Source organism: Neofelis nebulosa, chromosome 9, assembly GCF_028018385.1.
Source record: "Neofelis nebulosa isolate mNeoNeb1 chromosome 9, mNeoNeb1.pri, whole genome shotgun sequence".
In the NCBI taxonomy this organism is placed as follows: Eukaryota; Metazoa; Chordata; class Mammalia; order Carnivora; family Felidae; genus Neofelis; species Neofelis nebulosa.
This window is the reverse complement of record NC_080790.1, coordinates 66,736,883-66,756,224: the sequence shown is the minus strand read 5'-3', so window position 1 is coordinate 66,756,224 and position 19,342 is coordinate 66,736,883. Positions and strand designations below refer to the sequence as shown.

The following is a 19,342-nucleotide window of genomic DNA, read 5'->3' as shown; positions in this document are numbered from 1 at the left end:
CTAAATTTTAGCAAATTGTTTTCCTTCTATATTTTAAAGGCATGTTTACACAACAACTTATTAGGGTGTTTTCAAAGGAGAAGACAAAATTAATAACTAATATGTCTAACAAAAGCAGAAATTTGTACTACTCCTGTTTTTATACAGAATTGGAAGCTTCTAATTTACTTAGCTACCTCTTCTCTGTTAAAGCCACAGGAGCTAGCCATTGTTGTCATTATGGGGAAATCAGATCAATCTGAGATTTCCTTGGAGGCCACACAACTGATCAACCTTACATTACTTACCATTTCCATATCATGCAGTTTAGCTTTCAGTTGTAAATTCTCTTTTTCTAATTCATGTAATTTATCAGAACGAGCTCTAGTTCCTTCTAATTGATCTTCCAACATGGTTTTTGTTTCTAATAAAACTTGATTATCTTCTTTTAATTCCTATAAAAATTTCAAATAGGCTTTATCACAAATGTTAGTATCTGTTAATTTTTCAAAGCTCTAAAACATAAATTCTTTATTGTAAGGTAAGACATTAAGCTGTCTCTATCAACAGTTCTTTATGCAAGAGTAAAAGCTACTGAAAATAGAGATACAGTTAATGTTTTCCTGGTTTCATCTTTTCCCTCAGAATTTATTACGCTATTGCTATTATGCAAACATAATACTCAATACTTATGCTAGGATGAGTAACACAACTACAATTCACATAAAATTGTCAGGGTACATTTAAATTCCTTTAGTCACAAGGATAAGGAACTAAGTATAAGTAGTCTCTCTGATATTTAAGACACAAACAAATAGCCATAGAATCAGGGCTTAATTTTTTTGCTGAAATAGATTTAAAGATTTCTCTCTACTTAAACTGTAACTTGAAAGTAAAGGGCTTGGGTTTTTGAGTAAAATACCAAGACCTGTGCTAAGACTCACACAGACCATAAACTAAGGCTCTATTAATAAATATTTTACATAAACATCTTGAGAAAACGCTTAAAATCCATACATATGTTTTGAAGACGTGTTCACAAATCCGTCTTGCTGAACTATATGCTAGTGGTTTATAAACTAAAGTCAAAAGAAAGTATATTAAAACAGTGGCATTTATAAGGATCTCTTAACAGTGCCATGCATATGTTTTTTCAATAAATGGCAAAGAATTAATAGGCATCTTATCTTTGCTATCTACTGGGTCTATTTTCTGGTAACTTTCAGGCTAAAATGTTCTAACTACTTTCTGTTGTAATGTTCTCACTTCTTGATTTTGCATACTCCTTCCTTCTTATCACCATACTGAAACTGATAAAACTCTCCTCTGTTTGAAGAAATGAAGAAGTTAACTCGGAAAGAAAAACAGAATGTAGAAGCAAGTACTGTCAAATTCTTGCTGTCAAACTCAACTTCATGTAACACTGAACTGCAACCATTAAGTAAGAAAAATTGTCTTTTTCTACACACACACACACAAATACACCCACAAACATATTATTAGGGGAGAGATTGAGAGAGTGCCTTCATTAATCCTAGTTTAGCATTCTGAGTTGAACAGTGATCAGAAACATGCTTTGCTTTAGCTTCTAGAAACAAATTTGAAATTAGAAGTATATACTTTATTTTGACTTTGAGGGAAGGACTTCAAGTCTTTCCTACCTATAAGACTAAATAAAAGAATGAAAGAACTTGAAACAGTTCAATAAAATTAATAATGTCCAGAGATCCCTTTTTACAAGTATAAGTAATATGCTGATCTACCACCATTAAGATAAGCACCTACCGGTATTTACAGTTTGTTCAACATTTCAAAAGTTCCTTAAGTTTATTACATGCAGTTTGAAAAAACTTAACTTCTAAACAAAATAATTGTGAATGGTTTAAATTATGCAACATACCTCAACTCTTGCCTTATAAAATTCAATATCATGTAGTCTTTCTTTGTATCTGCTGACTTCACTTTCAAGCTTATCCACTCTGATTGCCTTCTCCCGAAGTGCATCTAATTCATCTCGGTACATTCTAGCGGAACGAGCATCCGAAAGCAAATTCATGTTCTAAATATAAACAATTAATATTTTAAATATTATTTTCTATTTTCAAATTGATAATCTCTGGTTGCACAATTCAATGAATTTAAAAAACAAACCCAACGAATTGTATGATTTAAAAGTGTGAATTTTATTTTATTTTTTTTTTTTTTTTAATTTTTTTTTTAACGTTTTTTATTTATTTTTGGGACAGAGAGAGACAGAGCATGAACGGGGAGGGGCAGAGAGAGAGGGAGACACAGAATCGGAAACAGGCTCCAGGCTCCGAGCCATCAGCCCAGAGCCTGACGCGGGGCTCGAACTCACGGACCGCGAGATCGTGACCTGGCTGAAGTCGGACGCTTAACCGACTGCGCCACCCAGGCGCCCCTAAAAGTGTGAATTTTAAAAGAAGCTGTTGATGAGGGCCAGTATTGACCAATGCTATACCTTGGCCAGAGGCTGCACTGTCACCCTGGCTGGGCAACTTCGACAAGGCCACTTCTGATGGCATTTCCAAGACCTACAGCTATGTCACCCTGAACTTTGGAAAGAAACTGTGTTCATCAAGTTTCCCTATCAGGAATTCACTGACCATTTTGTGAAGACCCACATCAGAGTCTCCATGCAGAGGACCAAAGCTCCAGCTGTGGCCACCACATAGTTTTATACAAGAAAAATACAGTGAGTTAAAACCTGTTAAAAAATGTATATATATAAAATAAAATGGGATGGGGAGATATATGAGGTCTTTTTTTTAAAAATCAAGAATATAAATCATTTTAAAATATATATTCATATGCAAATAAAAACACACCTACATATAAATTTTTATGTAATGATTATTTAGGAATGTAAAAAATATCAGGATATTTCAAATAAGTTAACCTCTAGTTAACATAACCATTTGCAATTAATTTAAGGTGTAAAAGTTAACTTTAAAATACAGGATAATGAAAATACAGAAGAGGCAAACAGTATTACTAAAGTTGGTCGTTAGTTACTTTAGAGAAATTACGTTTCCATCCAGATGTATTATAACATACCAAAATTCTGCTGAGTTTTTCAAAACTTCCAAGTGAATGATTAGTTGCATATGATTAGTGTTTATCTTAATAACATTTAAGACAAGTATTAAAATTCAATATTTAATAGCTCTCTCGTAATCTTTAAAAGTATGATCCAAAAAAAAATAAATAAATAAAAAAAAATAAATAAAAGTATGATCCAGAGATATCTGTGGGGCCCTGAAAGGGTTTCATGTTCATGAGGTCAAAACCATTTTCATAATAACACCAAACCATTATTTGCTTTTTTCACTGTCATTCTCATGAGGGCAGAGTGGAGTTTTCCAGAGGCTACATGGCATGTGATAATACACTGAACGCAAAACAGATACGAGAATTTAGTAGTTTTTAGTTAAGCCAGGCATTAAAGAGATTTGCAAAAATGATTAAAAAAAAAAGACTTGCAAAAATGTAAGAGTACCAACATTCTTTTTTTTTGTTGTTTTGTTTTGGAAAATAATGGTTATAAGCATGTAATTTTTATGTTAACATGGAATAATTATTTTTAAATAAACATTTTTCAAATTCTAAGTTTTAATTTCAAATATAGAAAATAGATATAATCTACATCAAACAATCCTCATTAATTTTTAATAGGAGAAAAGAGCCTTGAGACCAAAAGATTGAGAACCACTCACTGTTTTACAGTAAGCACACATACAAAAACCCATACTATTAAGAAACAGAATAGCAGCCACAGCATATCTAGAAATGAAGATTTTGATTCCCATCTCATTCATCTAGAAAGGTCCAAGTTTATGATCCTGCAAGTGGAGTATTCCCTGAATTAAAAATAGCAAGTTAGGGGAAATAAGGAGAAGAAATAATTATCTAGCTTCACCATAATCCTTATCATTTACGGGTAAAAGAAGACATTGTGCACTACCACCAAATAAAAATGAAACAAAACAAACATTTAAAAAAGTGAATTTTGTTTAAGTTTATTTATTTATTTTGAGAGAGAGAGAGAGAAAGAGAAGGAGAAAGAGGGACAGTGCGAGTGGGAGGGGACAGAGAGAGAGAGAGAGAGAGAGAGAGAGAGAGAAAGAGAATCCCAAGCAGGCTTCACAGTTAGTGCAGAGCCTGACACTGGGCTCAAACTCACAAACCATGAGATCACGACCTGAGTTGAAATCAAGAGTCAGACACTTAAATGACTAAGCGACCCAGGTGCACCACCCCAACCCCAAAATGAAGTCTTAAACAATCTTGCTTCGAGATGAAAAAAACCACAAAGCTTTAGTAAAATAAAAATAATTTTTAAAAGGTAAAAAAATTAAAAAGCACTGTGTCATATATAAGTTACCTTAACTATCAGAGAGACCAGAGACCTAGGGAGATACACATAAAGCAGCATAGTTTACAGTAGGGTTATTCTAGCTTCCAAGCCCACACAAACAAAATACATAAAAAAGAGAAACTTGGAACTACCTGAATCCTAAGAGTTTCTTCTGAATTCTAGCAAAGTATGAGCAGCACTGATAAAAAAAAAAAGCAAAGTCCAAAGACTATGAATTCCAGTTTTGGGATTTTAGAACAGAAAAACACTGAAAAATCATCTTTAAGCCTCAGTGACCTCATAAAACATTAAGATAAAGGCTATAAATTATAAGGAGTAAAATCAATTTCTAATTACATACTGGTCCTATATAATAAAGTTTCTGGTACAAACCTCTTGTTGCAGCCTTTTTAGTTCTATTTCCATTTGCTCAAGTTCTTGTTTACAGTCCAACAACTGTTCAGTCTTTTCCTCCCTTAAATGAAAAAATTGTCAATTAAATAATCAGTTTAATGTTTTTGAAAACTGTGATCATCATCTGCATCAATACAAATATATTATCATTACTAAATATCTAGTTGAAAACCGAATTAGCCATATGCTAACAGAGGGGAAAAAGACAAAGAAATGGATATTAAGAATGTGTATGATTTGATGTCATCAATCAGACTCCCCTTTAAAGTTCCCCAAAGGCTAATCTTGATGACTGACATCCTCATAGTTTATAAGGTAGTTTCTCTCTTCATCTTTCTTCCCATCCCCCATTCTCACTCTCCTTTTTGTCTTTCTCACTCATCAAAGACAAATACACTGGAAGAGTTTTTAAGCAAGGCACTACTATGTGGGTATATATATATATATATATATATATATATATATATATATATATAAAATATTATGCAGGGGAGGAGCAGAGGGAGGGAGACACAGAATCCAAAGCAGGCTCCAGGCTCCAAGCTATCAGCACAGAGCCCGACACGGGGCTTGAACCCACATAGTGTGAGATCATGACCTGAGCCAAAGTCGGATGCTTACCTAAGCCACCCAAGTGCCCTGGGGGGGTCTGAGTCTTAAAAGGATCTACAACTATTTTCAATATTTACTGTGGCCTAAAGGGAAAGTACACACTGCCACACAAATACCTAAAATATTTATGTCCCTATTGGTTTCTTCCCTGTAGTCTATAAACATCTTCCAATTTCTATTCTTTTCCTTCTCTTTATACTACTTTACTTCCCTCATTTCCTATCTCCCTTTCAGAGCCAAGCTGCTCAAACTCAAGTTTCCATTCACTAACTCTACTTTTCCACCTTCTGTTCTTTAATTAAAAAAGGTAAAGCATTCACTGCACAATCTGTTGCTGACCTCTCATAATACCTGTACTTTTTTGAGAACCATAATTTTTAACTGAGAAACAGTCCCTTTGTGGACTCCATTTTCATTGTAATGAATAATGTTTTGGTAAATAAACTCATTATGCATAAGATACTGTATGTTTAGGGGGACCTAGCTGGCTCAGTCCAAAGAGCATGTGACTCTTGAACTCAGGGTCATGAATTTGAGCCCCATGTTGGGTGTAGATTACTTAAAAGGGAGAAAAAAAGCCAAAAAACCACAAAGAAAACCTCGTATATGTTTCAGGACAGATTTCTTTTTTTTTTTTTAACGTTTATTTATTTTTGAGACAGAGAGAGACAGAGCATGAACGGGGGAGAGCAGAGAGAGAGGGAGACACAGAATTGGAAGCAGGCTCCAGGCTCTGGGCCATCAGCCCAGAGCCCGACGCGGGGCTCGAACTCACGGACCGTGAGATCGTGACCTGATCTGAAGTCAGACGCGTAACCGACTGAGCCACCCAGGCGCCCCATAGATTTCTAAAAGTACATTACATGTTTAAAGGTTGCTGATGTGTACTGTCAACATCCCTGCAGAAAGGTCATTACCAATTTATAATGCAAGCATCAGAGGATAAAATTGCCTAGATGAGAAACAAGTTAACAATTGAAAATTTTTGAGTTATTATTCTAATTTGCATTTATTTGAATACTAGGACAGCCTGGAAGAAATGGATAAATTCTTGGAAATATATAAACTACCAAAACTGAAACAGGAGAAACAAAAAACTTGAACCAAGTAACAGCCAGCAAAGAAGTTGAATCAGTAATCAAAATCTCCCAACAAACGAAAGTCCAGGGCCAGATGGCTTCAGAGGTAAATCTACCAAGCATTAAAAAAAATGTTTTTAAGTTTGTTTATTTATTTTTGAGAGAGAGACAGAGAGACAGAGAATGAGTGCAGGAAAGGGGCAGAGAGAGAGGGAGACAGAGAATCCCCATGTGGGGCTCCAATTCACAAACTGTGAGATCACGACCTGAGCCGAAATCAAGAGCTGGACACTTAACCAACTGAGCCACCCAGGTACCCCAAATCTACCAAACATTTAAAAAAGAGTTAATACCTGTTCTTAAAACTATTCAAAAAAATAGAAAAGGAAGGAAATCTTCCAAATTCATTCTATGAGGGTAGAATAAAGAATAAAGAATCCACTAAAAAACAAATAGTGAATCCACTAAAAGATAAAGAATCCACTAAAAACAGAACTATACGCCAGTATCCCTGACAAACATGGAAGCAAAAACGGTCAATAAAATACTAGCAAACTAAATCCAACAATACATTAAAAGAGTCATTCACCACAATTAAGTGGGATTTATTCCTGGGTTGCAAAGGTGGTTCAATATTCACAAATCAATGTGATACACATTAATGAAAGAAAGGATAAAAACTATATGACCATTCTAAATATATGCAGAAAAAGCATTCGACAAAGTACAAATCCATTCACAATAAAACCCTCAACAACATAGAGTCAGACGGATCATACCTGAACATAATAAAGGCCACATGTGAGTAACCCAGTGAATATCATGCTCAATGGGGAAAAAGAGAGCTTTTCCCCTAAGGTCAGGAACAAGGTTAGGAACAAGACAGGGACTCTCACCACTGTTGTATGACACAGTACTGGAAGTTCTAACCACTGTTAACCATTGTTCTAACCAGCAATCAGACAACAAAGAGCAATAAAAGGCATCCGTATAGGCAAGGAAGAAGTAAAACTTTACTATTTGCAGATGACATGATACTTACTCTACAAAGAAAACTCGAAAGATTCCACCAAAAAACCTGCTAGAAATTATACATGAATTCAGTAAAGTCACAGGATTCAAAATGAACATACAGAATATCTGTTGCATTTCTATACAAAAATAATGAAGTAGCAGAAAGAGAAATTAAGGAATCAGTCCCATTTACAAAAGCACCAAAATATTAAGAAACCTACGAATAAACCTAATCAAAGAGGTGAAAGACTTCTGTTCTGAAAACTATATAACACTGATGAAATAAATTAAAGGGGACACAAAGAAATGGAGAAACATTCTATGCACACGGATTGGAAGAACAAATACTATTAAAATGTCTATACTACCCAAAGCAATCTACATATTTGATGCAATCCCTACCAAAATACTAACAGCATTTTTCACACAAGTAGAACAAACAATCCTAAAATTTGCATGGAATCAGAAAAGACCTTGAATAGCCAAAGCAACATTGAAAAAGAAAAGCAAAACTGGAGGCATCAAAATTCCAGACTTAAAGTTATGAACAAAGGATCAAAAGGTATAGTACTAGCACAAAAACTGATGCATAGATCAAGGGAACAGGACAGAAAAACGCAGAAGTGAACCCACAACTATAAAGTCAATTGATCTTCAACAAAGCAGCGAAGAATATCCAATGGGAAAAAGACAGTCTCTCCAACAAATGGTGTTGAAAAACTGGACAGCAACATGCAAAAGAATGAAACCGGACCACTTTCTTACACAAACACAAAAATAAATTAAAAATGGATTAAAGACCTAACTGTGAGACCTCAAACCATAAAAAATCCTAGAGGAAAACACAGGCAGTGACCTCTTTGACATTGGCTGTAACAACTTCTAGATATGTCTCCTGAGGCAAGGGAAACAAAAGCAAAAATCAATTATTGGGACTTCACCAAAATAAAAAGCTTCTGCACAGCAAAGGAAACAATCAACAAAACTAAAAGGCAAACCTATGGAATGGGAGAAGACATTTGTAAATGATCTATCTGATAAAGGGTTAGTACCCAAACTACATAAAACTTGTAAAACTCAACACCCAAGAAATGAACCATCCAATTAAAAAATGGGTAGAAGAATGTTTATAGCAGCACTCTCAACAATAGCCAAATTATGGAAAGAGCCTAAATGTCCATCAACTGATGAATGGATAAAGAAATTGTGGTTTATATACACAATGGAATACTACGTGGCAATGAGAAAAAATGAAATAAGGCCTTTTGTAGCAACGTGGATGGAACTGGAGAGTGTGATGCTAAGTGAAATAAGCCATACAGAGAAAGACAGATACCATATGGTTTCACTCTTATGTGGATCCTGAGAAACGTAACAGAAACCCATGGGGGAGGGGAAGGAAAAAAAAAAAAAAAAGAGGTTAGAGTGAGAGAGCCAAAGCATAAGAGACTGTTAAAAAACTGAGAACAAACTGAGGGTTGATGGGGGGTGGGAGGGAGGGCAGGGTGGGTGATGGGTATTGAGGAGGGCACCTTTTGGGATGAGCACTGGGTGTTGTATGGAAACCAATTTGACAGTAAATTTCATATATTAAAAAAAAAAAAATGGGTAGAAGACATGAACATTTCTCCAAAGATGACATACTGACACATGAAGAGATGCTCAACACCACTCATCATCAGGGAAAAACAAATCAAAACTACAATGAGATATCACCACACACCTGTCAGGAAGGCTAAAATCAAAAGCACAAACAACAACAGCAAGGATGTGGAGAAAGGGGAACCCTCGTGCACTGCTGGTGGGAATGCAAACTGGTGTAGCCATTCTGGAAGACAGTATAGAGGTTCCTCAAAAACTTAAAAATAGATGGGATGCCTGGGTGGCTCAGTCAGCTGAGCATCCAACTCTTGATTTCTGCCCAGGTCATGATCCCAGGGTTGTGGGACTGAGCCTCGCATCAGGCTTGTGGAGCCTGCTTAAGATTTTCTCTCAGGCGACTGGGTGGCTCAGTTGGTTAAGCGTCTGACTTTGGCTCAGGTCATAAACTCATGGTTTGTGAGCTCAAGCTCTGCATTGGGCTCTGTGCTAACATCTCAGAGCCTGGAAATGGCTGCAGATTCTGTGTTTTCCTCTCTCTGCTCCTCCCCATTAGCACTCTCTCTCTCTCTCTCTATCAAAAATAAATAAACATTAAAAAAGAAAATTAAAAAACTCTCTCCCTGGCTTGGCTTGTGCTGTCTCTAAAAAAAATTAAAAAGTTAAAAGCAGAACTACACTACCAGTCAGCAATTGCACTACTAGGTATTTATCCAAAGAATACACGAATACTAATTCAAAGGGACACAAGCACCCCAATGTTTATAGCAGCTTATCTATAATAGTCAAACTACGGAAACAGCCCAAATGTCCGTGGAGAAAGAAGACATGGTACATACATATACAATGGAGTAACACTCAGCCACCCAAAAGAATGAAATCTTGCCATTTGCAACAATGTGGATGGAGCTAGAGAGTATTATGTTAAGTGAAAGAAGTCAGAGACAAATACCGTATGATTTTACTCATAGGTGAAATTTCAGAAACAAATGAGCAAAGAGGGGAAAAAAAAGAGAGAGGCAAACCAAGCAACAGATTCTTTTTTTTTTTAATTTAAAAACAAGTTTTATTTTTAACATTTATTTTTGAGAGAAAGAGACAGAGCGCGAGCAGGAGAGGGACAGATCGAGAGGGAGGCACAGAATCCGAAGCAGGCTCCAGGCTCCTGAGCTGTCAGCACAGAGCCCAATGCGGGGCTCGAACTCGTAAGTGGTGAGATCATGACCTGAGCTGAAGTAGGATGCTTAACTGACTGAGCCACCCAGGCGCCCCAAAAGATTCCTAACTATACAGAATAAAGTGATGTTTACCAGAGGGAAGGTGGGTGGGGACATGGGTGAAATAGGGGATGGGGATTAAGGAGTACACTTCTTGTGATGAGCACCGGATGATGTATGGAAGTGCTGAATTACTATATTTATTGTACACCTGAAACTCATATAACACTGTATATTAACTAACTGGAATTAAAATAAAAACTTTTCAAAAAGGGCTCGAAATAACGAACTGAATCCTGAGACTGTGACCTGAGCCAAAGCTGGACACTTAACTGACTGTGCCACCCAGGCGTCCCTACCTTTTATGATTTATAAGATATTTATAAATATTTCTATATAGTTGCTGAATGCTTTTTTAAAAAATTAAAAACAAATTTTATTTTTATTATGGTAGCATATTTTTTACATAAAATTGCAATTTTAGTCATTTTAAGTGAAAATTTAGTGGCACTGGACCCACAAACGTATGGCCAACTAATCTGCCAAAGCAGGAAAGAATATCCAATGGAATAAAGACAGTCTCTTCAGCAAGTGGTGCTGGGAAAACTGGACAGTGACATGCAGAAGAATGAACCTGGACTACTTTCTTACACCATACACAAAAATAAACTCAAAATGGATGAAAGACCTCAATGTAAGACAGGAAGCCATCAAAATCCTCGAGGAGAAAACAGGGAAAAACCTCTCTGATCTTGGCCGTAGCAACTTCTTACTCAACATGTCTCCGGAGGCAAGGGAAACTAAAGCAAAAATGAACTACTGGGACCTCATAAAAATAAAAAGCTTCTGCACAGCGAAGGAAACAATCAGCAAAACTAAAAGGCAACCGACAGAATGGGAGAAGATATTTGCAAATGACATATCAGATAAAGGGTTAGTATCAAAAATCTATAAAGAACTTATTAAACTCAACACCCAAAAAATAAATAATCCAGTGAAGAAATGGGCAAAAGACATGAATAAACACTTCTCCAAAGAAGACACCCAGATGGCCAACCGACACTTAAAAAATGCTCAACATCACTCATCATCATCAGGGAAATACAATCAAAACCACAATGAGATACCACCTCACACCTGTCAGAATGGCTAACACTAACAACTCAGGCAACAACAGATGTATGCGAGGATGCGGAGTAGAGGATCTCTTTTGCATCGTTGGTGGGAATGTAAGCTGGTGCAACCACTCTGGAAAATAGTATGGAGGTTCCTCAAAAAACTAAAAATAGAACTACCCTACGACCCAGCAATTGCACTACTGGCATTTATTCAAGGGATACAGGTGTGCTGTTTCGAAAGGGCACATGCACCCCAATGTTTACAGCAGCACTATCAACAATAGCCAAAGTATGGAAAGAGCCCAAACATCCATCGATGGATGAAATGATAAAGAAGATGTGGTATATATATACAATGGAGGATTACTCGGCAATCAAAAAGAAGGAAATCTTGCCATTTGCAACTATGTGGATGGAACTGGAGGGTATTATGCTAAGTGAAATTAGTCAGAGAAAGACAAAAATCATATGACTTCACTCGTATGAGGACTTTAAGAGACAAAAGAGATGAACTTAAGGGAAGGGAAACAAAAATAATATAAAAACAGGGAGGGGGACAAAACGGAAGAGACTCATAAAAAGGGAGAACAAACTGCGGGTTACTAGAGGGGTTGTGGGAGGGGGGATGGGATAAATCGGTAAGGGGCACTAAGGAATCTATCTATTCCTGAAATCATTGTTGCACTAATTTGGATGTAAATTAAAAAAATAAAAACAAGTTAAAAAAAAAAAAGAAAATTTAGTGGCACTAATTACATTTACAATGTTATTAAATAAACTATCACTACAACCTGTTCCCTAATCTTTTTCATCACCCCAAACAATTCTGTTTTCATTAAGCAGTAAGTCTCCAATTCTGTCATACCCCTAGCAACTCCCTAATATACCAGTCTCCTAATTTGCCTATTAAAGATTTTAAGTGGAATCATACAACATTTGTCCTTTGTATATAGCTTACCTCACTTAGCAAACTGTTTTCAGGACTCATTCATGCTATAGCAGGTAGTAGAATTTCATCATTTTTATGTCTGAAAAATATTCCATTGTATACTAACAGCACATTTTGTTTATTTAACAATCTGTTCATGGACACTTCAGTTGGTGCCATCTTTTGGCTATTGGGAGTAATGCTCCAATGAACAATGGCATACAAATACCTGTTTTGAGTCTGTTTTCAATTTTGGGGGAATATATTTAGATGTGGAATTGCTAGGTCATATAAAAATTCCTTGTTTAACTCTTTGAAGGATATTTAAATGCTTTTAATTTTATTTTTTTCTGGATGTTTACATATTTAGCATCTTTTATACAAATAGAGGAACCACTTCTTTTATGAATACTTCTTATGCTCTTGCAAAGCTCCTCACCATCTAGAGAACAAATACATACTCATTTGTATTTCTTTCTGATTCTTTCACCATTATTTCATTTTTTACATTTAACTCTTTAATCTATCTGAAGTTCACTTTGATGTATGTGAAGTAGGAATTTAAATAATTTTTCCAGAACAGTTATCCATGAGTTCCAGCCTCATTAAGAAATAATTCCTTTTTGGGGCGCCTGGGTGGCTCGGTCGGTTAAGCATCCGACTTCAGCTCAGGTCATGATCTCATGGTCCGTGAGTTCGAGCCCCGCGTCGGGCTCTATGCTGACCACTCAGAGCCTGGAGCCTGTTTCAGATTCTGTGTCTCCCTCTCTCTCTCTGCCCCTCCCCTGTTCATGCTCTCTCTCTGTCTCAAAAATAAATGAACGTTTAAAAAAAAAAGAAATAATTCCTTTTTGCACCCAGTTGCCCATTCTATCCCCAACAATGAGGCTTCCATTTACACCTCCCTACTAATACTGTTTTTCAGTACAGTCAATTACCTCCTTAGTGATGAATCCAATGGATTATTTTTGGATCTTTTACAAGAAGTCAATACAATTAACTCAGTTCTTCTTGACACCCTCTCTCCTTTGGCTTCCACAACTTCACACTATAAGGTTCTCTACTCCTCCTCTATATATTAATTCTCTGACCTTTTTGCTGATTTCATGTGGTGTGCCCATCTTTTGGCTAACAATTATCAAGCTCTTACTATCTGTGTCAGGCACATTTCTAAGCACTTTTCACTTTGCCAAGCACTCAATCCTCACATAAGTCTCTAAAAAAAGTACCAATGATATCAGCTTAAATTTACTGGTCACTTTAGATATTTACCACACACAACAACACTACAGTAGGCACAATTATTATTTCTACTTAATGGGCTAGCAAACTGAGAGCCTTAGATCAAGTAAGTTGGCAATGGTCACTCAGTGAAGGAGTGTGTTGAGCCAGGATTCACACTCAGGCAGTATGCCTCCGAAATTCATTTTTTCAATGTGAACATTCACCAAGAGTCAACCACTAGACTTAGATTAAAAAAAAAAAGTCAACTACTAGGCTAGCATCTCTTCATTAAAACATAAAACTGATGTTATTCTCCTATTCAAAAAAATCTTCCACTGATCCCCACTGTTTAAAGTCCAACCTTCTGAGTACTGCATACATGACCTTCCACGTATCTACACCTTCATTTTCAACTTAATTTCTTGTAATGCTTGTCCTTATAGCCTACTGAACTTGTTGCAGTTCCTTTTTAAAATACCCAATAAATGCCTAGGTTGAAATGTAATTATCTCTATGAAATCTTCTTGACACACCTCCCATTTCTCTTCTAAGTCAGAAATGACCAAAACTCCTATGGTTTCAACTGCAAGCTATACTGACTTCTAATACACTTCCAGGGGTTCACATTATTTCATCCATCCACTTAAAAGTTTATCTCACAACTCAATTTTAAAATGGGCAAAGGATCTGAAAAGACATTTCTCCAAAGAGGATATACAAATGTCCAACAGCACATGAAAAGATACTCTCAACATCTTTAGTCATCAGGGAAATGCAAGTCAAAACCACAATGAGGTATCCCTCCATACCCACTAGAATGCCTATAATCAAAAAGGTATATAATAAGAAGTATTGTTGATGTTATGGAGAAACTGAAGCCCTCATACATTGCTGGTGGGAATGTAAAAATGTGTGCCAAATAATTTGACAGTTACTCAAAAGGTTAAACACAGAGCTACCATATGGCCCATCATTTCCATTCTCCAGTATATATCCAAGAAAACTGAAAACATATGTCCACATAAAAATGTTCACCATGAATGTTCTTAGGAGCATTATTCATAACAGTCAAAAAGTGGAAACATTCCAATTATCTATCGACTCATAAAGGGGTAACCAAAAGGTGGTATATCCATATAATGGATTATTATTGTAAAAAGGAATGACATAATGATACATGCTACAACATGGATGAACCTTGACAACATTATGCTAAGTGAAAGAGGCCAGACACAAAAGGCCATATCCATTTTAATGGATGTCCAGAATGAGTAAATCCAGGGAAACACAAAATATATTAAAGGTTCCCAAGAGCCAAGGGCAAAGAGGAATAAGGAATGACTGCTACTGGGTATGGGGTTTCTTTGGGGTTGATGAAAGTATCTTAAAATTAGATACTATGTGATGGTTGCACAACTCTATGAATATACTAAAAACCACTGAATTACATTTTTAAAGGATGAATTTTCTGATACATAAATTACCTCAATAAAGCTGTTATTTAAAAAAGAGTTAATATTTCCCTGATGAGGAGTGACGTTGAGCATTTTTCATGTGCCTGTTGGCCATCTGGATGCCTTCTTTAGAGAAGTGTCTATTCATGTCTTCTGCCCATTTCTTCACTGGATCATTTGTTTTTCAAGTGTGGAGTTTGGTGAGTTCTTTACAGATTTTGGATACTAGCCCTTTGTCCAATATGTCATTTGCAAATATCTTTTCCCATTCCGTCGGTTTTCTTTTAGTTTTGTTGATTGTTTCCTTTGCAGTGCAGAAGCTTTTTATCTTCATGAGTTCCCAATAGTTCATTTTTGCTTTTAATTCCCTTGCCTTTGGGGATGTGTCAAGTATGAAATTGCTGCGGCTGAGGTCAGAAAGGCTTTTTCCTGCTTTCTCCTCTAGGGTTTTGGTGGTTTCCTGTCTCACATTCAGGTCCTTTACCCATTTTGAGATTATTTTTGTGAATGGTGTAAGAAAGTGGTCTAGTTTCATTCTTCTGCATGTTGCTGTCCAGTTCTCCCAGCACCATTTGTTAAAGAGACTGCCTTTTTTCCCATTGGATTTTCTTTCCTGCTTTGTCAAAGATTAGTTGGCCATACTTTTGTGGGTCCAATTCTGGAGTCACTCCTCATCAGGGAAATAAAAATCAAAACCACACTCAGATATCACCTCACGCCAGTCAGGGTGGCTAAAATGAACAAATCAGGAGACTACAGATACTGGAGAGGATGTGGAGAAATGGGAACCCTCTTTCACTGTTGGTGGGAATGCAAACTGGTGCAGCCGCTCTGGAAAATAGTGTGGAGGTTCCTCAAAAAATTAAAAATAGATCTACCCTATGACCCAGCAATGCACTGCTAGGAACTTACCCAAGGGATACAGGAGTGCTGAGGCATAGGGGCACTTGTACCCCAATGTTTATAGCAGCACTTTCAACAATAGCCAAATTATAAAAAGAGCCTAAATGTCCATCAACTGATGAATGGATAACGAAATTGTGGTTTATATATACAATGGAATACTACTTGGCAATGAGAAAGAATGAAATATGGCCTTTTGTAGCAACATGGATGGAGCTGGAGAGTGTTATGCTAAGTGAAATAAGTCATACAGAGAAAGACAGATACCATATGTTTTCACTCTTATGTGGATCCTGAGAAACTTAACAGAAGACCATGGGGGAGGGGAAGGGGGAAAAAAAGTTAGAGAGGGAGGGAGGCAAACCATAAGTGAATCTTAAAAAATGAGAATAAACTGAGGGTTGATGGGGGATGGGAGGGAGGGGAAAGTGGGTGATGGTCATTGAAGGCACCTACTGGGATGAGCACTGGGTGTTGTATGGAAAACAATTTGACAATAAATTTCATATTAAAAAAAATAAAGGTAGGTAATTATGGGGAAAAAAAGAGATTAATTTGTATGAGAGAAAAACTCTGAAAATATGGGATCCATGGAAACAGAGAGAACTATTTTTTTGTTTGTTTGTTTCAGTACAATTTTATTTATAAATGCAAGCAGTGGGAGGGAGGTGGGCAGGTCTGGTGCACACACTGTAGTTTCTTGACTGCTACTCTAGTAGTGGGCCATATTCTCGACTTTGTTCAAATCTAACTTGCTGTAGTGTGATGATCTGACCAAATTTAGCTTGGAAGCTTAACTTCTTACAATGCAATCAATATACAATGGAGGATAATGCATAATAGTATCTATATTAATCATGGTCTGTAGCAAACATGTTTTTTGCTAGGCTGACACAGAGAGAATTATTAAAGGAAGTCTTTGATAGGGTATTAACTACTACATAAAAGTGAAATTTATAAGGAATTACTTCTTCCATCCAAATTGCAAATTATATTTTTTACTCTGTATGTTAATAAACCAAAAGCAATTATAGTATAATGTACCACCTGTAAGTAATATTCTATTAGTTAATTTGCATGTTCTCATTACAATTATTTATTTCCATCAGGTAGAAGGCAACCTAAACTATTTTTATCCACCATGATTTCCATGCTTTATTACTTCAGTAAAGATCTATCCCAACAAAAAGACTTAGAACAAATGTTAATAAAAGATATCTGTGAAGGAACACATTTTCAAAGGACAAAAGATGGTATTTGATGAAATGCTAGTTATTGGGAATATCTGCTGTATCTGACACATTTATTTACTCATTAATAATATTCATTTACATTTTCCAGTCAGCACATGAGAAACCAAATTTTACCAATCTCTTTAAGTTGTTTGGAATTTTAATACACTCCATGGCCAAGTAAATTTCATTTAAAAATCAAATTCTAATATAGTGCAAAATGTTAAATGAATTCACAGCCATCATTGCAGTTCTAATTGCATGCTTTATCTAAAGACTAGAGAAGATTGTGCTAAATTATATGGAACGAACTAGTGTGCACTGTTTAGGCTATCCATTAACTGCCAGTCAAACTAATAACAGCAATCTCTTCTCTAATTTTCCTGGTGCAGCTGTTTATAGAATATCCTGGGCGTGTTCACTTCAATAGATACATAATAGCACAGACATCCACAATGAAAGCTGTAGTTTTTTTGTTTTCAAATTTTCCTAGAGACTGTATATTTTTTCTACCTTGCATATTCAATCACTTTCTTAAACTAACTGTTTTAAATAATCTGTAAATAAACTTAATTGTTATATTGTAGCTTTAAATTTTAAATCTATACTCTGAAGCCCAAATTCCAGGAAAACAAACCAAAAAAAAAAAAAAAAAAAAAAAAAAAGACAGAAAAGAAAGAAAAGAAAAGAGAAGAAAAAAAGCCCCAAATATAAAAATCCTTTGTTCTTTTTACAGTACAAAATATCTCCAGCAGACACTGGTTATGTCTTTACATGTGATTCACCAAGGAATGCATATGTGAAATTTATACTGACTTTTCTCAAATTATCTTTAAAGCTAAATAAACGTAATTTCATCATCACTAACCAATATGAATATTTACCATGTCTAAGCCTATGACTCAGGCATTTTAATTACTCAACACAGAATATAACACAAAATTATTTTTTGTAATACTGTAAACCAACAATTCACTCTTTTATAACATTAATTTTAAAAGAGCTAAACTTAATGACCTGTAAAAGAGCTAAACTTACTGACCTTATTGCTTGACTGGCAACCAGTGGTTGCCAGTATTTTAGATTTCAAATACAAAAATTAAAAAAATTAAGGAGACCCCCCCAAAGATTAAGGAGACCCAAATTTGCCAAGGAAGAACAATATTTTATAAAAGAAAGATCATTTTAATATAAGAAAGATAAAAAGGACATAAATTCAGAATAAAGGACAACCTTTAAATTGGTAAGATTTAGGATTAGGAAAACTTTCTGCCAGTCTATTTATTTTTCTCATTTTAACAAATGGTAGTGAGAACTCTGACTGAGAGTCATGCTAGCAGCTGAAACAACTGATCTATATTCCATAAGACGAAAAACATTTTTAGGTCACCTTTGCAACCGTGTAAATTCAATAAGCCTTGAAAATCAGCAACTTACAATTCCTGCCTAAGCCTTCTTATCTTTGCCTTAGCATCTGCCAGTTCCACTGACAGATGTTGTCGACTTTCTGTTCGCTTCATGCCTGGAGAACCACAGGGTGACTGTGCAGATGAAGAGGCATGGGGTAAAAAATGAAGACCATCCCGTTCTTCAGAGAGTTCTACGATAGTCTAAGGAAATATGAAAATAAACACAGAATCACTGTTAGTATTCTACATATCAGAGAACTAAACACACCAACACTATTCATTAAGTTTAAGTACTATACTGCAATACCAAAACAATTCATTGGTCAAAAATATCTAACTTTGTGATATTCAGCTATCTTTTTAAAAAGTTTCATGCAACAGGGGCGCCCAGGTGGCTCAGTTAAGCGCCGACTTTGGCTCAGGTAATGATCTCCCAGTTCTTGAGTCCCAGCCCCATGTTGGGCTCTGTGCTGACAGCTCAGAGTCTGAAGCCTGCTTTGAATTCTGTGTCTCCCTCTCTGCTCCTTCCCCATTCATGCTCTATCTCTCAAAAATAAATAAACATTAAAAAAATTTTTTTTAAAGTTTCACGCAACAGTTCATGGATTAGCTATTACTAGATAACACTAGAATAAGACTTAATACTTTTTTCCCTCCCTAATATTTTAATAAAGGAATCAAATGTGGTAAAATAACTATACTAGATAGCAACTATTGGAAAGGTGTAAAAGACTTGTTGACAAAGGAAAGAAATTAACCCAAGCGCAATATGGCTACAACCA

General features: G+C 35.9%; 1 protein-coding gene across 9 annotated transcripts in view; it reads right to left on the bottom strand.

Moving 5' to 3' along the window:
• The window catches only part of CCDC88A (coiled-coil domain containing 88A), a 141,109-nt gene that overhangs the window by 56,164 nt on the left and 65,603 nt on the right, over positions 1–19,342 (bottom strand). For all 9 annotated transcript variants that reach the window (XM_058684065.1, XM_058684066.1, XM_058684069.1 and 6 more), the window contains exons 8-11: positions 18,589–18,761; positions 4,751–4,832; positions 1,880–2,038; positions 288–434 (exon numbers count right to left, since the gene is read on the bottom strand). In XM_058684065.1, coding sequence (XP_058540048.1) covers positions 288–434; positions 1,880–2,038; positions 4,751–4,832; positions 18,589–18,761 — 561 coding nt within the window. The remainder of the gene's footprint in view (positions 1–287; positions 435–1,879; positions 2,039–4,750; positions 4,833–18,588; positions 18,762–19,342) is intronic.